The sequence below is a fragment of the Aphis gossypii genome, chromosome 3 (assembly GCF_020184175.1).
Source record: "Aphis gossypii isolate Hap1 chromosome 3, ASM2018417v2, whole genome shotgun sequence".
NCBI lineage: Eukaryota > Metazoa > Arthropoda > Insecta > Hemiptera > Aphididae > Aphis > Aphis gossypii.
In genome coordinates this window covers 17748226-17773866 of record NC_065532.1, presented here as the reverse complement: position 1 = coordinate 17773866, position 25641 = coordinate 17748226, and the positions used below count along the sequence as shown (strand labels likewise).

General features: G+C 28.0%; 2 protein-coding genes across 5 annotated transcripts in view; both read right to left on the bottom strand.

Moving 5' to 3' along the window:
• Window positions 1–2487: 2487 nt before the first annotated feature.
• On the bottom strand, window positions 2488–7325 carry LOC114124893 (glyceraldehyde-3-phosphate dehydrogenase). The gene is made up of 6 exons (XM_027988339.2): window positions 6994–7325; window positions 4145–4371; window positions 3688–4058; window positions 3464–3624; window positions 2901–3095; window positions 2488–2837 (listed from the first exon to the last, which is right to left on the bottom strand). The coding sequence occupies exons 2-6, from the start codon at window positions 4344–4346 to the stop codon at window positions 2768–2770; spliced, it is 999 nt and encodes a 332-aa protein (XP_027844140.1). The 5' UTR covers window positions 4347–4371; window positions 6994–7325; the 3' UTR covers window positions 2488–2767.
• A 4601-nt stretch (window positions 7326–11926) lies between these two features.
• Window positions 11927–25641, bottom strand: part of LOC114124896 (cGMP-dependent protein kinase, isozyme 2 forms cD4/T1/T3A/T3B) — a 166154-nt gene continuing 152439 nt past the window's right edge. For all 4 annotated transcript variants that reach the window (XM_050202829.1, XM_050202828.1, XM_050202830.1 and 1 more), the window contains 13 exons: window positions 21901–22014; window positions 20181–20286; window positions 20044–20107; window positions 19894–19971; window positions 18281–18375; window positions 17964–18113; window positions 17175–17325; window positions 16918–17081; window positions 16492–16669; window positions 16284–16413; window positions 15408–15534; window positions 12853–12894; window positions 11927–12775 (listed from right to left, as the gene is read on the bottom strand). In XM_050202829.1, coding sequence (XP_050058786.1) covers window positions 12610–12775; window positions 12853–12894; window positions 15408–15534; window positions 16284–16413; window positions 16492–16669; window positions 16918–17081; window positions 17175–17325; window positions 17964–18113; window positions 18281–18375; window positions 19894–19971; window positions 20044–20107; window positions 20181–20286; window positions 21901–22014 — 1565 coding nt within the window. In that variant the 3' untranslated portion in view covers window positions 11927–12609. The remainder of the gene's footprint in view (window positions 12776–12852; window positions 12895–15407; window positions 15535–16283; window positions 16414–16491; window positions 16670–16917; window positions 17082–17174; window positions 17326–17963; window positions 18114–18280; window positions 18376–19893; window positions 19972–20043; window positions 20108–20180; window positions 20287–21900; window positions 22015–25641) is intronic.

The following is a 25641-nucleotide window of genomic DNA, read 5'->3' as shown; positions in this document are numbered from 1 at the left end:
CCAGTATTTCTCAACTTTTTTAGTGTCGTGACCTCCAAAATAGGTATAGAATATGGTAAATCACTTCGCGACCCTCCCACCCTATGTATATCTCAAGTACAAATTTATACGATAAAAATATCATATCTTTAACCAATTCACCAAAGAAAACATACCATTTATAAATATCACGTGTAGTACCTAATTTAAACTTGTTACAGTTATAAGTATTTTTTTTATCCAATAAAAAATTTTAAATAAAAATGTTTATTTTGTAAATTACCGTTTTATATTTTTAGCCAACGTGACCCCTAGTTAAGGTGATCGCGACCCCCAGGTTGAGAAACACTGGTCTAAACGACTCAACCATTTGATTATTTATTCTATTTATTGTAAACTATGGCATGATATAATATCATAACAGACAGTTTCTACCAGGCTTAGTAAATTTAATTTCACATAATTTTAGGAAAAAATTAAATTAAATTATAACTTGTCGAAAAAAAAACATTTGATAAGAAAAGGTAAGTTATAGGTATATAGAACTATAGAATATAAAATCGAAGTCTGGAACGAGTATAAAGTACTGTCGAATGTAAAGGACTATACAGCAGAATATGTCTAAGGTAACTATTTAATGTACCTATGTATTTTGACCATTTGTTCTTCAATTACTTTTTATAAGACCAATGGGACATTTGTTTCATTTTAACCTGAACAATATTATTTTTTTCAAACAACAGCAAATGCAACAAAAATTGTTTTTATACTTTGTGAATAACAAATATTTAAAATCGTTTGAGAATAAATCGTTATCGCTACGCGATTTCGTAAAGATTTAAAATTCAAACGCACTTAAAATTTTTCCTATAATGATGCTTCGAGTTTTCTCTGTAGCTACTTGAAGAAGTACCTATGGAATACTTATTACTTTAGTGTTGTATTTTTAATCTTTAGTTATGAACACAAAAATTTTTATAATTTTTCAACTTTAAAATTACTTGTAAGTTTTCGCGTTTTCGACAGATTTTGTAAAAAATTTAACTATAAACGCTTATAAAAATAAATTGTGACTAACGGTTTGTTTTTTTTTTTTTTTTAGCTAGAATAAGAACAACTCATAAGGAACCTTGAATTAAATTTTCAAGTTGTTTTGGTCATCCAAAATTTTTTTACCGACACTTCAAAAAAATATTCAGTGATCTATAAATAACTCAAAAAGTCAAAAAAATTTTAAAATTTAACTGTATGTAGATAACACTAACATAAACATTTAGTGAAAATTTCAAGTTTTTACAATGATTAGTTTTTTAATTACAACCATATAAAAAAATCGATTCGGTCGAAAACCGGTTTTGCGTAAAAATTCCCTTTTTTCCGTCATTTTTTTGTAAACTGTTGGAAAATGTTTACTTTTTACATCTATAATGCACTAAGGATATTTACTTTTCTATCGGAAACCACCCCCAAAGTTTGAAATTGAAGCATTATTTCGACTAGTTATGCTACACACACACAAAAAAAAAATCATACATCATTGTAAAATCAATACATTCATCACTCCGTTCAGAATCTAAAATGAGGATGGTTTCTGGTAGCAAATTGGATTTGTGACTAATTGGTACTGTCGAGTATAGTAATGTTACAATGTCGATATAGAATTTATTTTTATTAATATACGTATGTTGTTACGGTAGTCATGTATTATCCATTCACCGTCAAATGTAGTCGTGAAGTGACCGCGGATAGCGTATTGCAAGGGTACATGACGCGTCATCCGTGTTACCGTGTTGTCTTTATTATATACATTATTAATTCGTTTAATGATTATTAATAAGTTTAAATTTCGCCATACAGTCCATACAATAAATAAAACGTATTATTATTATTTACTAACCTAATCTTAACCTCACCACGACAAACCTGCTTACCCATACTTAAGGGCGTCAAAAGTAAATAAAATTCTTAAAAGTATTTAAGTACACATTTTACAATCGGGAAAAATTATTTTTTATTTACGACACACTATTTTTAAAGCTTTATTTTTATACACACATTAGCAATCTTTAATTTTTTTTCAGGAAATGACAATTAATAATTATTAAACCTTTATTCACGGGGAAAAAGTGCTTGAAAATGTAATACAAAGCTCTTCAGAATTAGGACAAGATACAAAAAATGTCGAAATTTAGCTAATTATTTTGTAATTTCAAATTCATAAAAATGTCGTTTTTTTAATTTAATAACCTTTAATATTTTTTTTTTATCAAAATTTAAGATTTACAATATATAATTTTTTTTATATAGCAAGATTTCCTTCGCATAACACCTACAATTAACGAACTTACTGCATACCAAAGGTTGCAAAATGCTGGTATTAACTAATTTATATAGGTATACAGTGAAACTTCCATTTTAACAATAATTGTTTTTAAAGAACCAATCTTATAGACATTTTTAAACATTTTCATTTTGACATTGTTATATTTTAATTAAGTCACAATAGTCTTGAGATTTCAATAATAATTATAATTTTATTGTCTTCTAAAATTCATTGCTTTATTTATTACTTTTAAATCGAGGTAGATATAAAATTGTTTTTTCAATTTAGCATTTTTACACAAACAAAACATATTTTCTATTAAAAAAAAATGAGTATTTCTATTCAAAATTTCACATTGTAAATAAATATATTGATTACGGGGAACAAAAAGGCATAGTTTAATTCTAAAACACAAAAGTGTAGTTACTTATCGCAACTATTATAGTGGTAGCTTGAATTAACGGTTTAATCCTTAGATTGCATGTACTTGATTAAGTCCACAACACGGTTGGAATAACCATATTCATTGTCGTACCTAAAAAATAAATAAATAATAAATTAGTGCATGATCAATTTTATTTTAATTAAACTTCATTACCATGAGATAAGTTTGACAAATTGATCGTTCAATGAAATTCCCGCCTTAGCGTCAAAGATTGATGAGTGGGTATCACCAATGAAATCAGAAGACACAACTTCATCTTCAGTATAACCCAAAATTCCCTTCAATGGTCCTGCTGCTGCTTCCTTAACCTTATCCTTGATATCTTGGTAGGATGCTGGTTTTGCAAGTCTAAACACATAACAAAATGGAAATTATATTTTTGTTTTTTAAATTTAAGTTTAAACAATTAAACTCTAATTATAAATGAGCTGCAAGGATTTTTATACATACTTATGAATAATTTTTCAATACATGAAAATATTCATAAGTTCCAGTAGTTTTATGTTATACCATCATACCATAACAAATGAAAAGTTAATTGTTTAATTTAAAGTTTTAATCACAATTATTATACTTTACTAAATAACAAAAGAACGGAGAATTATGAGTCATATTGATTTAAAAATTATTTACATTTCTTATCCAGTAAATAAGGATTTTTAATAGAAATTATGGTTTTAAACAAACTTAAACAAATAATATGTTTGATTACTCACCTTACAGTCAAATCAACAACAGAAACATTAGCAACTGGTACTCTGAAAGCCATTCCAGTTAATTTACCATTAAGTTCTGGAATGACTTTGCTAACAGCCTTAGCTGCTCCAGTAGATGCTGGAATGATGTTTTGGGCAGCACCTCTTCCATCTCTCCACAACTACAGAGAAGACAATTTTTAAATCACATAATAATATAAAAGTTGGAATTGTTAAAAACTAACTTTTCCAGATGGTCCATCAACAGTTTTTTGAGTGGCGGTGGTTGCATGAACAGTAGTCATAAGACCCTCAACAATTCCAAAGTTGTCATGAATGACCTTGGCTAATGGAGCCAAGCAGTTAGTTGTGCATGAAGCATTAGATACAACTTTGAATGACGGATTGTACGCATCCAAGTTGACACCAACAACAAACATTGGTGCATCAGCGCTTGGTGCAGAAATGATAACTTTCTTGGCTCCACCTTCCAAGTGAGCAGAGGCTTTTTCAATGGTGGTGAACACACCAGTGGATTCTACTACGTAATCAGCGCCAGCAGATCCCCATTGGATGGCTTTAGGGTCGCGTTCAGAGAACACCTTGATTTTGTTTCCTAATGATTTTGAAATATATTAAGTAAAAATGAAACTTTTTTTTATCAATACATAAATAACTAATTATTAACTGCATAATATTTACCATTTACGATAAGAACATCTCCATCAACAGAAACTTCGCCCTTGAAACGTCCATGAGTAGAATCGTACTTGAACAAGTAAACCATATATTCAATACCAATGAATGGATCGTTGATGGCAACAACTTTGGCACCCTTTTCCAATGAAGCTCTTAAAACCAATCGACCGATACGGCCAAATCCATTGATACCAATGTTTGACATATTTGGTTTTTTATTATTGAATTTGCTAAAAATTATAATAATAATAGACAATTAATTTTACTGTTTCTATAAATTAATATAATCGCGTTATCTCTGAAAGTACAAGTCTAATTTGAAAAATATATTGTGGGTTTAGTAGCTTATTGCTTCAAAAAATCTATAAGGTTATTTAACATAATGCATATTATTAGGAGCTGAGAAGGAAGACAATAAGTCAAAAATCAAAAATGTAGTGCGCGCATCATCTATGTGATATGGTTAAGTAAGTGCAGACAATGTCTATAATGATAAAATAATTTTTAAAAATTCTATACAAACAAAAGGTTGTATGAATTTAAGGGTAACAAAGTAGAAGAAAACCAGTATAAAAGAAATTTGTGTCATCTGAAAATGACAAGTATAACAAATTAAACATTTGTATCACATAAAAGGAGTAATTTTTAATGGGCGACAAAATTTAGGATAGGTAGTTAATAATAAAAAAAGAATTTTTTTTTTTTTTAGTTCATAAACAATTAAATCCCCTCAAAATGTGTTTTATTTAGTTTGAAAATTGAGGGTGTTTATACAAAATGTTTAGCAAACATTACCTTTAGTTTATAAATATAACATATTAGCTATAAACATTCATAACATTCAAGTTCAATAAAATCTAAATGAATAAATTACTTTTCAATTAAGATGCCTCACATCTCAATCTAATAATTTCATTGTATTTTATATTTATCAATAAATATATGTATATTTTAATTTTGATTAAACTAATATGTATTGACATTTTATTATATTATAAAATTTAATTTTCTAGTTATTAATTTAAGGCGACAAAAATAATTTTAGTGTTTAAATTAGATATTTTATTACATCTTAGTTCTTAGTTATTTTTAGTTCAATGGCCTGAAGAATTAATTTACTTGGAGAATTAATAAAAGAAAAAAAATTTTAATGAAAATTAAAAAGGAGATACCTTAATTAGAGAAAGCCAATTTTTTTTTTAAGCAGTTTTAAGCCCAAGCTACAGGGTCTAACCAAAATGTTAGACATAATAATTTTATTTTCTACATTCCATAACATTATAAAAATGTTTTATTAAAAATGGTTATAACTCATAAACATTATTTAAGCTATAGCTAGGAAAAATTCAATTGAATTATTTTTTAAATTATTTATTAATATAGGTTAGAAAAAGGTCATCATGTTTGGAAATGTTACCAATAAAAATGTTCAACTGAAAAATTATTTGTACCTATGCTGTAATAATTTTAATTTTGGATAAAACAGTCAAATAACTTTAAGATTACCTTGAAATGATTTTGAAGTATAAAATTGGTTAATCATTTAATTTTAATTTTGGAGGATAATCAATTTGATATGCAATACTTAACTAAATTAATTTAATAGGTAATACATTCATATTCTATTCCTGTATAATAAACAAGATTTTTCATGTTTTAATTACCATTATACATAATATTATATAATAAAATATTAATATAAATAATATCGTACAATTATAAGGGGAAGATACATAGGACCAATAAAGAACAAAAAAATTTAAACAGCTCAAAACTTTAACTAGTTAGTATATATATATACACACATCATGTACCTACAAAATACTTATGTCAATTAAACTCAAAAAAAAATTAATGAATGAATCTAAAACAAGGTTTAAGGGTTTAAACATTAAATTAATAATGGTATACTATAAATACAGTAAGCAACAATCAAGATTTTCAAAGAAGAAATTGGGATGTATTAACAAAACAGTTAAGTGGGAATATTGTTTTAATACGCAGTGTTCCAGAAATTACATGTTGGTATGATATACCAGCACACAAATTTTAACTTTGATACGAGTCAAATATTAGGTACCTATCAAATTTTTATTTTTTTTTTTTAATCTTGTAGGTACCTAATTGCAATTCCCAATATTTAACTTGCTACAGCCTACAGGTAGGATAATAGGTCACCCGTTAGATTAATTATACCAGAAATAGACAGACATTCGTAAGGGCAATCAGAATGTTGAAGGGCAGGCAGACTAGCAAAACATCACACTCAATGATAACACTACTCAATTGTGGGTTAAACAAGAGACAAAGTTCATACGGAGGATAAACGTCAAACGCCAAAGTCGATTCAATGTGAAGGTCGACCAAGGTCAGAATATTGATCGGGAGTCTAGTCGGTTGAGAGAGTAGACGGGCGGAAATAATATTGTGCAATACAAAGATTTCTAGTTTTTCTGCAAAAAAAAAAAAATAGTAAAAAACGCCAACACTTAAGGCGGAGAAAAACAATATTTCGGCGAATAAAAAATATAGTAACGCCGCCATTGTCGAGGCCGACAATCTCGACAATGGCGGAGGACCGACTTCGGAAGACGAAATCCGTCGACGTCGAATCGTAACGACAGAAGATAAACCGGGTAAATCACATAATAATATAATATTGCGACAAGATTATGCATTCAAAAAACGAACGTAACTAACCTTAAACCTAACAACGAAACAAAATCGCAGACAGTATGAAGCGAATTAAATAGAAATCGTTATGAACAGTATGAACGGCGACATGGACGATCGACAGTTTTGACGATAATTATATTATAAGAGATGAAAAAAATTAATATTCAAAATCTTACCTGAAGCAAGTGGAAAGACGACGGCGGATGTGTTGCGTCGATTGGGTGTGTACCGTAAATGACTCGTACGGGACGAACGAGAACTGAAAGTCGGTTCGATCGGCACTTCACAGTAGATCGGTCGGCGGCTGCGCTGGCGACGCGTCGTGTTTCCGTTTGCGTCGCCTCGCGCGCATGACGTCACGAATGCACACGGTCGACTGCGGTCGTTGTGACGTCACCGGCAACACGCACCTTGCGCCGTAAGCGAATAAACCTTTTTCCGCGTTCGCTATTGACCCACGGCGGCCATTTTGCCGACTCGACAGTCGACAACATTACCGGCACGACATCGAGTATCGACGTCCGCACGGCGCACACTACCAATATTATTATTATTGTTATTATTATCGATGTCGATAGTCATTAGTCACAACAGCGGTCAAGTACAAGCGAAATCGGAAATATTCTATTCTCGGCACAGTATTTCAACAGTACTCGATCGGATCCAAGGCAAGACGAATTTTCAATATTCTATTCTATTGTGGCCCGTAGATTTCCTTGGATCTGGATTAAGGATACTCGGCGAGCCAAAAATAGTCTGATTCAATACGTACCTATTTAACCAATGGCAGTAAAGCACGCGCCGAACAAATTTTAAATTTGATGCAAAACAAAAGATTAAGGACTCATACGTGCAATTTGAAGCAAGGGCAAATTATAATTTACGTGTGTTTACGTGTACCTACCTGAAATTCCCAATGATAAACTATTTTAAATACAAACCATTTAGGGGAGGCTTGGTCTCCTTTCAAATTGCTCTTATATGTAAAGACATTAACCTACTCGAAATATGCAGAACTTTCATGTCCTTAAAATAATTTTTTAGAGCCAATATTAAACAACAATGGTTTATTTCATTTTTTTTTTCATATTTCACATTCATTAAACAGTCACCCCATAGCCCAAAATCTTCGACGCGTTACTGCGTTTAGCAATGGTATGCCGTATGCAAGAAGTTCGGTATGAACTATGAGGTATAACATAATAGGGCCATATACCTAGCGTTGTTCAGGAAACCCCTTAAAAGCTGAGTAGTTCGATTATCAATAAAATACCACTAAAATGAAGTTTCTAATTAAAGTAATAATTAGGCGGAAAGGCGTTATCATTATAAATTATAATATTAAGAGTTAATATAGACTTATTAATAGTAGGTAATTATTATTTACCCACCTACCTATTTAGAATATGCATAATAGTAGATTTTTCTAAAAGATGTGTTTAGCTAAAGCAAAAACGTAAGCTAATATTAATAATAAAAATAAAATTTTAAGACAATGAGATCAAGTTTAAATTTTAACATTTTACTTGCTCGTAGTCATAGTTATAATAATTCTGATAAATATTGAAATACCTATCATACATAATTTGTATTTTTACGATTGAATAAATAAATAATAAAATAAATATCTCATTGTTATTTTGACTTAAGTATAGATTTATTATTTCTATATGATATGCTTTTTACCTTTATAGTATATTTTGTAGTATGCAAAGAATAGTTTTTTTTTTGTACTTTTTGGCATTAGATTTGATTATGATTTGATCTTTGATAAATTTCCCGTGGGCGCCTAGTAACTGTTAAAGTTATGCTTAATAACTAATATTTATATCATAAATATTGTTCCCTATGTATTCAAATATATAACATAAATTAGTTTTGCAACAAGTAGGTACCTATTGGCTATTTATTATTTAATAATTTATATTATTTGGTATAGATGTTTAATTTTTTTTCCACAATGCTCCTACTCAGGCACTCAGCAGACGTTTTTATTCCTGCTTATTTAGCACAAACAATTTTAAATTTTCAAGTATTGTTTTTATCCTTCTGGAGTTATAGTTATTAGTTCTGAAAACCTATTATAGTAAAAAAATTTAAAATATATAAATTTAATATTAATATATTATGTTGAACAGTAGAGTTATCAAGTATGGTTATTTTTTAAACTATTTGGTACATTTCTATTTAAAAATAAGACGAAAAATAATACGTCACCTTGAAACTTTGTATTCGAACTTTAGAAATTTAATATATAGATTATAATAATTAATACAGAAAACCATACAAATTGAAATAACTGGCGCTTGATTGAACATAAAATATTCATTAAAGGTTTATGATATTATGTCAAGTACCAAGGTACAGAAATATACTGACATTTACCTTCATTAATCACGAAGTAAAACGAATTACGAAAGTGAAGGCAGTTCGAGCCTACGTGAAATCGCTCACGTTTTTTACTAGCAGAATAAAAGACGATTTTTAAAGTAATAACATTGGATTATCACAATTAATATTATTTATATAAAAGCACTTGATGTACAGTAACCATAGATATATAATATATATATACGACAGTAACACAATTTACCATATTATATAATACCTACTTCATAATATCTATAGAATTTTATGTAGAAAGTACCTCTATCATTATGATAAAATGTTGACATTATAAGAGACCTATAATAAATTTAATTACGAGTACCTACCTATTTATATTACTTATTATATATCTATTAAGTATTTATGATAGAACAGTGGCGTAATTAATGAAAATTGACATAGGTCACCTCAATCCCCTCCAAAGCTTTTTCTTCTAATAAATAAAATTCTTTATTTCTTTATAATGGCAAATCGATAAATGTATTTATAAATAAAACGATAGTTAAAATATCGGTATTTACCTATCTATTATTGTATCAACAATATTAAAAATAAAATTTAAATAAATTACAGTTTTTAGAAATTTAGAAATTATTTTCTTTTAAATTTTGTTTTATCACAAAAAAACTTTCCAATGCAACTTTGATTGAAAATTGAAATTTTCAAATAAACGTAAAATATTCAACTATATACTAACAGATTCTATAATCAACGTCCAACGATATAATAAAATATGATAAACAGTTACATTGTTAAAAACTAAAAAATAAAATAAGATTTGACAAATTTCTTATTATATAACTATAAAAAACCCTAATGTACTCGATGGTTACAATAACAAAAACCCCCTGATTGTGCCACTGGGTTCTAGTAGGTACCTACCTATCCTTTGCTGCATTTGCCATTTGTTGCTTTACCTGTTGTGTACTTTAAAATAATGAAATAAAAACAAATGTTATATGTCTAAGATCTAAGATATTGTTGTTTGGCATAAAGTATTGCTAGACAAGACAGTGCAAAATCTTAATTTTAAAGTAAAACTCTTTTACATCAAATTAACAAATACAAAAATAAGAACTTTATTTTTGAAAATTAAGATTGGTACTCACCTAATTAAAACCATTAAAATATGTTAAATAAATTTTACAACAAAATAAAAATAGTATGTTGTTTAATATATGACCTTGATATGAAAAAAGCATAGATTTTACTATAGGTAGTCTATATCATTATCATATACGTACTAATTGAAACATAATATTATAAAGGTACAGATAATCAATTCTGTACGCAGTTTGAGATGTAATAATTTATTATCGATGACTGAAAACAAAAAATTTTTTTTTGATAAAATTATAAATTTAAATTCTAAATTATGTTAAATGCATTTTAATTTGTACAGTCAGATTTAAAATGATGTTTATAAAAGTCAATATTCAAATTTATTAAGTTCCAATCCTTAATATTTATAATATTAATAGCTAATAAAAATTATAAACAATCAAATTAATACAAGTAATATAATTTGGTAAGATCAGCAATTTCATCAGTTATAATTTAAATTTATGTTTACATTTTTCTTTTTGTGGTAACACAGCTGAGCTCTAAGATAGGAACTACAATGGCATTAGGTACTTCTATATTTATACTTCTTAACCATACATCATACATGACAACTTATTGAAATCTAAACAATTGGACATTGGTAATTGTCCATAGGTATACATTTTAGAAACTCTTAAAAGGCTATGCATACAAATGTCTTACTAACTTTATAGAAAGCATTAATTACAGACAATTGTTTAATTTAACAGTCATCTTGTTTGTATATTTTATTATTATGTTATACAAATTCATCAACATAATCAATGTGATTTATTGTCATTATCTTTATTCTATTATAATATTAATAAAACCATTTATGTGTGCTTATCATTTAAAAAATTATTTTTATTATGTATTAAAAAATAAAATATCTATAGACTTTAATATATATCATTTAATATTATGTAATTATTATACTCATTTAAGTTTTAATCAGTATGAAATTCTTATTAAATTAAAAACAAGAAAATAAGACTTTTATTATTTATTATGAGCTATAGATATACCTATAACTATTATATTATTGTAGTATTAATATTTAATACCATATTGTTTGTTTTTGCACCTATTGGTTTTTTAAAAAAAAATTTAAGATAACTTATCAGTTTTTAGATAATAAAATATTAAATACTTTACGCCATTTAATGTAATGCTTTCCAACTTTTTGTTATAGCAAATTATCTCTTTCATTGGTAGACGACTTACTACTAGAAAAAAAAATCAAGTATGCTATAATATACTATGTAATAATATTAATAATTATTTTTATTAAATAAGTTTTATTTTATCATTAAATTTTAATTTAATGCAATATTGAATAATGTATAATTAATTATTTTAAATGTAACGATTTATTCTTAAATTAAAATTCATTTTTTATTTTCTTTATTATTAGCTCATGAACTGTGAGGCATAAAAAAATTTTGTGTCCTATAATATGTTAAACAAAACTATAACCATAATACATTAATACAGTTATACCTAAAAAGCTAAAACCTGTAAAAATATAATATAATATAATGATATTTATGATTTGATTATAAAATTTGATAAATGAATACTATAATTTGATTAATTTTACAGTATTATACCCTTAGAAACATTATTAAAGTCCAATGTGTGAAATAATTTTTATTAATCAAAAAATATATAAGTATATATTTATAAAATCAAGGACTCACTGGATAAGGACTATTCAGAGAGCAACAGTAATAACAATCATTTAAAAATAATTCATAGTTATTGTGGTCTTACTATGTTATAACATAATTTAATGTAAAGTTATTAATCTGGACAACTTTTCCATAGAAAAAATTATTTATAAATACTAAAACACATAAATCAATAATCAAACTATACAAGAAGAAAAGTAATAACCAACATTAACTTTTACTTAATTGGAAAAAAATAAAACTCGCGCAATCTTAACTATAATAAATTAATAAATGACAGTTGTATATTTTGCCATAATAATATGTGTTCACAATTTGAAAGGCACTTATTGTATATTAAATTCGTAAATGTAGTGTAGATATTTATTGATACCTACTAGATGGAGGGGGGAGTATAACAAATATTTTATTTATATAAAAACAAAATTTAAATGGTATGGTTAACAAAAGTTGAAATATATATCAAATAATCTAACACTTATTGTTTCCATATGGTAGTAGACTGAATAATTAACAAGACTAAATTAATTTGTAAGACATAACTAGAATGTAAAACATGGGTAATTTAAAACCATAGAGTAAAATCAATGATGCGGACAAACAATAATCATTGTTTTTATTACAAAATTAGAAATTCACATCCCATCCTGAATTATCATCTGGTGGTGGGCTGTCTGCGTCAGGCGGATAATTGTCAAAATTGCTTGTGTCTATAGCACTACGCACCTTTGGCAAGATAGGAGGAGTGAGGGTTCGATTACGCAGTCCTTCCCAATTGAAACCATCAAACCACCTAGAATACGATAAACATTTAGTAAATATTTCACTAACATAAGTATATATAAAATAAAATAAAAACATTTATCTTACTTATGTTTTTGTACTTCGGTTAGTCGTTCAGCTGGATTATCTCTGAAATAGAAAATCCCCAAATTGAGTTTTAATAATTTATTTTGAATTTCAAACCATAAATTAAAATATACATATTATGTTTGATTGATTGGATTACAGCTTTAATAATCTTTATAGTTTTCTAAATGAGTATGCGCATAAAACTAGCAAGAGAGCTTTCAGCTGAAACTCATTGCATGCAGTTAGAGTACTTTAATTGGCTCATTGATGGTCATCAAAACACTGGTAAACTTTATTCACTCACATTGTGAGAGAGTTAGTCCTAGTAAATAAGAGTTCTATCTTGTGTATGATTAAATAAGTTGAGTTCCTTCAAGGCATGTTTTAAGATACCTATACATCTTAAACCATAATTCAAGGCACAAAGAAAAGGTACATACATGGATTTCAGAAAATATAAATTTAAGTTAGTCATTAGTAATTAATTTATTCATCATAATTTAAATTATTAATTAAATTCTGAAAGTGGAAAAACATAATTACATAATGTCATAAAAAATTCAATTATAGCTTAATTTGAATTTTTTCGGTATAAAATTTTAGGAAGCAATATTACTCATATACTATAAGAACTAAAATTCAAAAATTAGCAACCACCTATGTAATTTGAATGTATATATATATATATATATATATTATTAAAGTTGTCCAAACTTATTCATGTCATAACATCAACCATACATTTGTTTTGTATGTTATTCTTATGGTAAAATAAATTAAAAAAAAGTCGACAAGTGGGTACCGCTCTGCTGTACATTAGGGGGTGGGGTGGACCTCGGACTAGGGTAGGTTAAATTTGAATGCAATGATAGGTATCATTGTATACGAAAAACGATTCTGAACGGAGATGATTTGTCAGTCTAGAATATTTCAACATTAGATATAAATACAAATAATTTTATGAATTTTGAACTACAAAATAATTTGCAAATATTCATTATTTTGACGAATTTTTGTCAATATTTGAACTTCAAATGCTAATAAAAAAAAAATTGTGCCTATGTATTCTTATAATTTTTTAATTACTATAAGAATAATATATGAGGAACTTTGTATAAAATTTTTAAGTATTTTGATTGGGCAAAAAAATTTTATCGACACTTCAAAAAAAAATTTTCAGAAAAATTGGAAATTTCAGTTGTCTATAAATAGCTCAAAAAAACTCAAAATATTTTGAAAATTAAATTATGTAAAGAAAATGCCAATCTAAATAACTGGTAAAATTTTCAAGTATCTATGACTTATACTTTTTGAATAATAACAAATATTTAAAATCGTTATCGTTACGCGATTTCGTGAAAATTTAAAATTCAAACGCACTTAAAATTTTTCCTATAATGATGCTTCGAGTTTTCCCTGTAGCTACTTGAAGAAGTACCAATGGAAAACTTAGTGTTGTATTTTTAATCCTTAGTTATAAACACAAAACATTTTATGATTTTTCAACTTCAAAATTACTTGCAAATGTTCGCGTTTTCGACAGATTTCGTAAACATTTGAACTATAAACGCTTATAAAAATAAATTGTGACAAACGATTTATTATTTTTTTAACTACAATAAGAACAACTCATAAGGAACCTTGTATTAAATTTTCAAGTTTTTTTGGTCATCCAACATTTTTTTACTGACACTTCAAAAAAAAAATTCGTATAAAAATCGAAAATTTCAGTGGTCTATAAACTCAAAAAGTCAAAAAATTTTTGAAAATTTAACTGTATATAGATAACACTAACATAAACATTTGGTGAAAATTTCAAGTTTTTACAATGATTAGTTTTTGAATTATAACCATATAAAAAAAATCGATTCGGCCGAAAACTGGTTTTGTGTAAAAATTCAAGTTTTTCCGTCATTTTTTTTTTGTTTTTCTCATTTTTTTTGAAAACTGTTTACTTTTTACCTCAATAATGCACCAAGAATATTCACTTTTCCGTCGGAAACCACCCCCGAAGTTTGAAATTGAAGCATTATTTCGACTAGTTATGTTGTACACAGACACACAAACAAAAAAAAAACATACTTCATTGTAAAATCAATACGTTCATCACTCCGTTCAGAATCTAAAATTAAAGGGTGGGTTTAGACACTGTACAGAATATTAAAAAAAAAAAAATGTTTTTTATAAATAGTGAGAATATATTTTCTTTTTAATTTATCAACCTTTATACAAAGGATTATTATTTGAAAACTTAATGAATTTTGTGAAAAATTGACAAAAATGAAGAAGTTTTTCAATGTTTCATCAACATTAATATTTAAAAAAACATTATTTGTCTAAAGTAACAAAACAATCTGAAAGTATGCAATATAACCAATACTTTAAATAGAATAATATTTTCTCTTAAGGAAACTAAATAAATAAGTATTCCATTTAATCAAAAAAAATGTATACAATAAATGATTCATACTAATTATTAATAAATACAGTCACTATGTTTCAGAAATTCAAAATACAATTAAAAACTCATTTTTTGCTCTTATTAATTAAAACTTATAACAATCAGGACATACCTGCACAATTTCTTGATTAAAACTCTAGCATTTCTTGTTATATTCCTTGGGAATTCTATTGCATCTATGCCTTTTAGAATTATGTTATAAGTTTTCATTGGATCTGCCCCAGTGAACGGTGGTGTACCTATGACAAAAATAAATAATTTGAATAACTATACATATAGAATAGGCTTTAAAGAGAATTTCATAATTGATATTTAATAATTAAATATTGATTATTGTTGATTAAATGTGATAATGATAAAATACAATAAAAAATAAATAAATGTATTAATAATCAACAAATGAATGTTGATATAATAAATTACTTTTGTATATACAAATTAAATACATATATCTATATTATTCTTTTTGAATATTTTCAAAATTATTATTTTTTAACTAATTTTATTTTGAGAAATTGTTTTATTTGGCATTTGCATGTGATTTATTTGTCTTATACACTCATAATTTAGAAAATCTATGTACTGGATCCATACTACAGTTTATTTATAGCTAATATTAGATTTAAAATTTATATATTATCAAATTATTAAAAAATAATATAAACTGTGCTGAAGCAAACCATTTTTTTCAAATGTTTTAAACGAGTTATATGAATTTGAAATTATTTAAATATTTGTAACTTATTATAAAATACAATTTTTTTGCTTAGGAAGTTTAAATTCTTTATTCCAAATTCATTAATATAAAAATTGGTTTAATTATAATTATTTTTTATTAATTTAACTATAAATAAACTGTAGTAAGAAGTGCATAGTTGTTATGTAGTCATTTTCTTACACACTTATGTACAACATCCTCGTTATAAATAAAAATAATCATCATTCATCCTAATAATTTTTGGTTATTAAAACAAATGAAAATGCATACCGGTAAGTAATTCAAACATGAGCACTCCTAAAGACCAGTAGTCAGCACTTATATCATGGCCTCTGTTGAGAATCACTTCAGGAGCAACATATTCTGGTGTTCCACAGAACGTCCAGGTTTTTCTTCCATTCTAAAAATATATTTAAATACATTTTGAATAATGATTTAAAAAATATTGTATACCTAGCTTAAAATAATTTATACTAACATGCAATTTTTTAGCAAATCCAAAGTCGACTAATTTCACATAACCAGTGATATCCAAAAGTAGATTTTCAGGTTTCAGATCTCTATAGATTATGTTGCGAGAATGTAAGTAGTCAAATGCTTCAACGACACATCCGGTATAGAAACGTGTCGTAGAATCATCGAAATGTCCTTTGTCTCTGTAATTAGTTATATTAAGTAAATAAATTGATACCATATGTTAAGCAAACATAAAATATTTGCAATCCTATAACAGTATGTCATGTAAGTTACAATATTTTTTTCAATGAACAAATATTTATATAATTGTTTACTAATATAAATAACTTATTACTTAATGCTTAGTAAGTGAATGTAATTTGATTTAGATATCAGGTTAATAACAATCTGAATTTTCAGGTATATGAAACAATTTACGAAGTAGTACCTCAGTATAGTCCACAATTCTCCACCAAGGCAAGACTCCATGAGCATATACAAATATTTTTGGTCTTTGAACGTCTTAAACAACTTAACAATGAATTCACAGTTGGCTTCTCCCATGATCTCTTTTTCTGACATAATGTGCTGTTGTTGTCTTGTCTCGACAATCTGTTAATGTACATATTACCGATATTATAAACACTGCAGAGTTTACTCGATGAATTAAGAAAATATGAGTAAAAATATAATTGCACTGCTCACTTGACTCTTTTTCATCTGTTTCAGGGCAAACGATCTGGATGTATCGCTGTTTACTTGGACGAGTTCTACACGACCGAAACCACCCACGCCCAAAGTTGCCAAAACTTGTAAGTCGGAAAGTTTTAGGTTCTGGAACTCCTTGTTTGTAGAGCTATTAACATTTTTAAATATAAGATTATAAAGAAACAAAATTGCATTTACATAGTAGCAGTAGTAGCACTATCTACAAATATATGTATGAAAAATTAAATCGTATTTAACATTATGTTAAAAATATTTAATATACATATAACGAAGAATTATAATGTCATGCAACATGCATAATAATATTCTATGGTGTTTTGCATGTACGTTATATTCGATATATTTTCACGACAAAATGTGAAGAAAATACCAACTACACGTAATCATATTTTACTATTGAGCTTACCAAGAGCCTAGGACAAGTGCATGTAAGTGAAAATGACGAACATTAGGTAAACGCATGTATATTAAAATATTTAAAAATAATTGGTAAATACAATGCATTTGAAAGGCATTATTCTAACCACCGTTAATAATAATAATTAATAACATAATGTTTCAATGACTTGTATACCTATACAGAATAATGTATAAATGTATTTTTACAATACAACAATCATTATTGATATTCATATAATAATATTATATATTGTATTTATATTGTTCATTAGCCGAAAAACAATAACCTAGAATCTAGATACGACGATGAGGTGGCGAGACGATAGTAAAAAAATATAATAATATGATTATGATAACCGTTAATACCTCATTCGTTCCGAGGCATCGTCGTCTTTGTATCTGGTGCGTATTTCGTCCAGTCCGGCAATCAGTTGGTTGAACGTCTCTCGGTCTATGACCAAACACGACACGCCATCGGGGTCGCACGCGATTATGTTCGCAGTACGTAAGTCATCGCTGCAAAAATGTTCGATAAATATCATCAACGCCGTTGTCAACAAGTTGACTACTATGTTATAAATTATAATATATGAGGACATTTCGGTCGTCGCCAATAAAAGAGAACATGGTTAACGGTTATAGCGGTAGTGTAGTCTTGCTATACGTATAATAATGGTACGTACCCTTGTAACGCTTTTTCACCAAAAAAGTCACCCTTTTGCAAGGTCCTGATGTACTTGTCTTCAGCATTGTTCGATTGTTTTATGGTGACTTTAACCTATTTTAGGGAAATCAAATACACGGGTTATTATTTGTATTATATGAAAATAATAGTAAGATATAAGGTCTTCCGAGGGGGTGCAATAATTATGTATATTGTAGTATAATAAGTATATAATATATACTACTATAAGTACTAGTATATACTTATTATATATTATATATGCGAGTTAGAGGCACAGATAGTATACCTATACTTATATAACTTAATTATGTTTCATAAATTATATATTGTAATGATATTGTAAAAACAATTTGTAGGTATCAGCTAGGTATATTATGGTTATTTAGAAATCATATTATGTTATGTTTTAAAGTACAGTAAAACAATTAAAATTATAGAGATGAAAGATTAAGTTGACCTAAAAATGTACATAGATTATTTTATTGAAACAACATATTCTGCATATTATATTAAACTGGATGATAAAAACTAAAAACAAAATAGCAATATTGAATTTAATATTAAAAATACATATTGCTTACATTAAGAGTAAAAGAAAATTAAAATCAATTTTACAATATAATAGAAAACGAGTCAATAATTGAATCATATAACAAGTTTATAGTTTAAAATATTGTAATGTACGGTGTAGTAAACAGCATGGGGGAAAGAACTATGTAATGCCTATAATATATATATTATCACAATACTATACTGTTAGTGTACTGTTTTGTACTATACCTGTTGTCATACTCTGGTTAGGTATGAAGTGTAATATGAGTAAAAAAGTAATCCACATGTGTATTATACACTTTGAAATTAGCACATTTTTAATACGATCAAATGTCATTTTTCTTAAAAGTTTTATCAGATCCAACATTCAAATAAAAATATAATTAAACGTTTCCTTTTGTTTTAATAGGTTACTTGAGAAAAATTAAATGTATTAAAACACGATTCAGAAGCACATTATACGACTCATATTTGAAATTATTCATGATCGTGGCAGTAGAGAAAACAATTTTATATGATATTGACATAAGAGGTATAATTAAATCAAAAAAAATTTCCACTAAAACAACAATTTTAAATTATTTAAGTTCAAATTTTATTTTAATAATTATAAAAAATTGGTTTATAATATTTCAATTTTATTTAGTGTAAAGATTTAGTTCTTTAGAGCCTTTGACCATCATACTATAGGTAAATATATTTTATTTAAAAGCATATATTATCAGTAAACAAATTTTAGAAGGGTTTAATTTAATAATTTAAATTCATAGAAAATGGAGCAAGGGGCAAAACCACTCATAACTTTATAAATCCAATATAAATATATTTATACACTATACACATTATATTGTATTCATTGATTTCTTTACAGGTCTATGGTAAATGGCCGATTTTAAATCGATTTTTTAGGTCCGAACAATTCTCTGAGTGAGGGTATTGAATTATTTACGAACTGCTGCCTTATTGAACTATAAGTGTTACTGCACATATATAACATATTTTATTATCATATTCTACATCGTTTTTGGAGAGACGAGTCAACTATATATTTTTATATACCTTTCCTTTGTTGATTATGAAGAACGTGTCTCCTCGGGCACCTTGTCTAATTATATAGTCTCCGGCATTGTAGAACGTCTAAAAAATGTAAAATAAAAATAATAAAAATACCTATATATTTAGTATCTATAATATAATAATTTTTTTTACCTCTTCCAAAACGTCCGAAATCTTTATGAGTGTTTCTTCGGGCAAATCTTTGAATATTGGAACACTGGAAAACACAATAAAAAGATAAATGTAATCGATTATAATTAGTTGGAAACAGAGGAAATCGTAAATCTTACCTCTTGAGGAAATCGGTATATTCGGTTTGTCTTATGAGTCCAGTCCTCATCATAATTGTCTGGAAGCATTGTCGTTCGATCGCCCATAGCTTACAATCCGTAGCAGCTGGGAAAAAAATAGACGAATTAATTATGTACGGCAATACACAACAATTAAATGTAAATAATATTCTTATAATTTTAAAGGTAATGTATTTAATATAATATTATATTGTTTATTTAAAAAAATTTAAATTATTGATTGAAATAGATCTTGATTTACACAATGTAAGGAAGAAGATAAATACTGTTTCGTTATCTGCAGTTATTAACAACCAATATAAAAATGCACAAACACAAAACGTCACCGTGACCAGAGGTCTGTACAACTGATGAAAAACACGAGTCCACATTACTGCGAAAGCGAAGTCCGTACTGGACTCGTATTTGTCATTCATCTAATATAATATTATTGAATGGCATGGCCAGTGATCAAAACAAACATATCGAAAACAATGAGCCAGGCGTTTAATTATGCCAATTGAAATGATTTAGCAAATGTATTGCTTTGATGATGCATTATAATGTGATCAAGAGTTAACGTGAATAAATTGTACAAAAATATTTTTCATCAAAGTAGAATAATATACCTAATAAAATATTAATGTTAACTTCTATAATAACAAATTTAACTATCAAATATGTTTATTTTTTTGTTGATAAATCAATATTATAAAAATTCAGTATGTTATTAAAGTTTATAGATTTATACGTACGAAAAATTCATGAATTGTACATTTATGCACTAAAAATAGTGTAATAGTATTGTGATAAAATTGTATACATTTGATTTTATATTAATATGTTGTAACATGTTACAATATTTTTTATTTATTAATATAAATGAAGTAAAAATGCAAAAAAGAAAATAATAATTAGTTATGACTAATTTCTAATAGCTAAAGCTATTAATATGCAGTATAGTTTACCAGTTTTTCTTTAAGAAAGTGAAAATATAGTACTACTATACAAATATTGAAATATCACTAATAATACAATTATTATTTTGCTTAATATCGGCTTAATATATCTTTAGAGTATTTGATAGGGAAATGTATAAGTTTTCAGTAGTATAATTTATTTCTATTTATAGTAAATGAAAATAACAATATATAGCGGTTGCCACTTAAAAATCGAAAGTTGATGTCTCTGTCCTCCAAATGTTGTAATGAGTATTTTGAAAAATACACCCATATATACGATAGTGTGACCTAAATTAATTTAAAACAAAATTCAGAAATATTCATTAGCGTCTGAAAAGAATCTCTATACGCATCATGTGGAATACTCTGTATGTAACAGCTATACAAGTGACGTAGCTGAATGGTTTGAATATTTGATTCTATGACATAAGTGGCGGGGCTTGCCTCGAACCTACTTGAGAATCAGTTAAATTAAAAGAGTAGTCTATAATAGAGTGATGTGTATTGACAGACTGAGAATTAGGGATTTTAAACGACAATTGTGAAATTTTCTCAACTAAAAATTAAAATGTAAAGGTTTTTTTCTATTATTACATTATAACAGCTTATTATCTCTTTATAAACAAGGAGTTTGGGGAAAAAGTTGACTCGTCGTTATCAACGGCAATATTTTTGTAGTTTAATATATAGGTTCGTGTAATTTTACAATTATTTAAAGTGCAAAAATAATAAAATAAGTATAAAGTGTTATACTATACCTTTAATAGTGGCAGTACGCTTGCAGTTGTATAAAATAGCCAACTCTCCGAACACTTTTCCAGAAGTCATAGTACTAAGATATTTGTTTTCTCTGCTCACCTCCACTCGTCCCTCTGAAAATACAATATACAAATACATTATAGTAAACCGGTGAACATTATAGAAATTGCAGTTGATGACATTTATATATACGTATAAAAAATAAATACTATCAACATGAGAAATAACGCAACATATCATTTGGCGTACAACTTGGGCGTGAAAACAAAGTTTTAATTGTACAATTATATTATTTTCTAGTGTATCTATAATTATTTTCGTAATTATAGTTTAAGTCCTCATCATCGTGTATACCTATATAATATAGTTAGCGACTGGGTAAATACATTTAATGCAAAATTCGACCATCAAATCGAAGAGAAAAATATTGACATTTAGTGTATTCGAGATGACAAATGATTACGTATATATTATATACCTATATGTAATGATTTTTTTTATAGGTCGTATAGGTACTCTGGAATTCATGTACTCATGTACTCCAGACGGAACTACGTTATACTATATTATGACGTCACGGTCTTCTCCTTGAAAGTAAATAATAATAATAATGGTAATACAAGTGATACGTTCAACACCGAAAGCGTATATACACGAAAATAATAAAAAACGTTTCGTGTGATGGAGTAAACGCGCTGGAAAAACTACACGCCTGACCTTATTATTTTTATACGTACGGCCGACACTCCGACGTGACGAAGACGATATCTGAACCTGCAGAGTGTATATAAAACACAATATATATTATATTATACATTGTATACGTAACAGGTGCAATTTGTCGTCGTTTCGAATTGTGCAAAATATGGAGCGCGCGATGCGGTCAGCTTCACACACTGCACACACGAACCCGGGTCGGTCGTGGCCTGGTTGTGAAACCACGTCGTCTCCTCTTCGTAATAATATGTAGAATATACTCGCGTAGTTTGAATCGCGAAATCAAAATTATTGCTGTAGAAGAGACTATATTGTGTACACGGCGATAATTATGACGGTGTCCTCTTCAATAGAGACGTGCGCCTACTTAAGTATACATAATACATGCCTATATGGTTTGTTACCGCGCAGCGATTGCGGAGAAAACTCGTGTCATGTGTACAATAATATTTATAGAACGGCCCAGAAAATCGACAGACCTGCACACTGAACACGGTGTTCCATATTTATAGTATATACAGTGTATTTCAAACTACTGCTAAGACCGTTTCTAGTGGCATATCCTGCAGAGATGTCGCTGCATATTTTGCAAAAGAGGTGTTGAAATCTTCGAAGAACTCACAGCGAGCCATGGACTCTGTTCTATAATCTTATTCTCATCGTAGAATCGACGCGGTTACAAACACTACAGATTTTAATGTCAATACATAGACGAGACCATAAGTCTATATGCGCGTTCTTTTTATTATATTTTCTTAAAATTTAAATGGGCTCCGAGAAAAACCTTTGAATATCTTTACCATCACCTATTATTATCGCTATACGCGCAAAAGCATAAGACTATTATACAGGTATATACACACACAATAGTACCTATATAAATATGTACATATAGATATAGGTAAAAAATAAGTATACAAGAAGAGCTGGTCGATTAGTCTCACTATTATATCTGACCTCCCCGATAATTATAAACGCTCGTATTGCAATACTAGTACTACTAAGTATTATAATACTTGTAAGTATATAATATATTCGAATTGGAGAAATAAATTCGTATGTTTTGCGTGCTTAATCGACAGTCTGCGCGAGACGTAATTTGGTATGGGTATATATATGGATACAATAAAACGCAAATAATATATTATATATTATTATAATATTGTTGTCAAGTCTAGAAGTATATATAAATGGGCGTCTCTCGATAAATTGGTGTTATACGTGTTTATTATTACTCTTAGGTAATCTCTGTATACTATGTGTATACAGTGTCTCGAATATAGATAAAACGCGTACGCGTGGTATGGACATATACGTAGTCGCATATTTAAAAGAATATATCGTTTACCAGCCAAAATTCTTTTCCGTCGACAATATTAAACGCGTACAGAGAGTTATATATTAATATTGTACACTGCACATATAATATATGCAACGGCAGCTTTTTATTATATACGTGCACACAATGCATAGTTTATTGGACGTGGGCTACTTGGATTAATTGAAACGGGATAGATTTAAGTCGGTTGCAGCTGTACACCTATTATATATATAAATGTGAACGACCGACTCGAACATGCTGGTTTGTCATCACTGGTCAAAACGAACTTGTGTGTGTGTGTGTGTGTGCGTGTGGCCATATAGCAATTATATTATAATATTATGTACTCTGTGGTATAATGGTCTAGCAACAGTAGCAGCATCGTCAGTTAACGCTTCAATCAATGCGATTAAGGTTGTCGAGCTCCGTACCAATAATAATAATACTCCAACAGTAAATAATATTTTCACGTACACGATTGTCTATTTGTCGATTCGAAGAACGCGGTACATAAAATATACGAGTTATATGACCTTTCGGCGTTCTACGCCGGTTACGCTGCTGGACCGTGCTCTCATATACATATATATATTGTTTTAAATATTATATTATTCACTTGTACGTTGCGTAAAACCTAGACCAGAAATATGCAGGATGAGGGTTTACGTCATATTATACTGAAGTATATTGTATTGTGTGAGTACGTAACCCGTAAGGACGGACATTACTGCAGCAACTATGGTAGTGACCCATTCAGTTAACTATGAAAAAACTAGGTATTTTTTCTAACGCATGGAAAACGATGACGAATTATAACTTTTTCTTATTAATTAATATAAAATATAATTTTATTAATTGATATGCAGAATTATATGGGAAGCTTATACTTTCGCGCGATAGGTTTTCTGACATTCAGAATTCTAAGTCATAATACAAATTTCAAAATTTTTTATTAATACTGATGAGTTACATTGTAACTACTATAACGCAAACAAAATTCAAAGAAGTAAAATTTTGAATTCATAGGATACTATTATAAAACAATACGTACACCACAGCCACACCATCGTCACGGCCGATGACTATTTTGCATCGTTTCCGTGTAAAATAAAGAACTATGGTTATTTTATTCAGTTTACTTCACCACTATACATATAATAATGACTACTAATAATCACTATAAATAAAAAAATATCTTACACAACACTGCGCGAAGAAGCGAGTGTGATTCAATAACTTTTTTTCATATACACACGATTGATTTAAAAAATGTATCGTTATATCGGATAGCGATTATTATAATTTATGGTAATTGATTTGTTTACGCAAAAATCATCTCTCAAGAATTTGGACAATTTGAAATTGAATTATCGATTTTCGCGAGTTATAATTAATTCGTGATTAAATGCAAGTATTTTGAAGTTTGTATAATACGCGTATGCAAGAGACTGGCGCATATAATATATAACTTCCCAACAAGAACGAGCGGAGTTTAACTCGAATTCGGGAATACTTAACATTGGCACTATTAAATACGAACCGATAACGGAGTGAAAGCAACCGCGGCTAAACATTACAGATGTTAATAATAATAATATAATGTTATGCGCCCTTGTAACGAGTTGGTTTCCACGGGGCACAGTATATACTGTGTGTAGTGTGTACACTGTACGATATCTGTGCGGCTACAGAGCTCGGCATT

Bases quoted from the DNA above. Each gene is read 5' to 3' on its own strand.
- LOC114124893 (XM_027988339.2), bottom strand. From the start codon at position 4,346: ATGTCAAACATTGGTATCAATGGATTTGGCCGTATCGGTCGATTGGTT. The intron at 4,059-4,144 runs GTAAATATTATG...CAAAATCATTAG, and splicing joins AGATGTTCTTATCGTAAATG to GAAACAAAATCAAGGTGTTC. The intron at 3,625-3,687 runs GTTAGTTTTTAA...TCTTCTCTGTAG, and splicing joins TTGATGGACCATCTGGAAAA to TTGTGGAGAGATGGAAGAGG.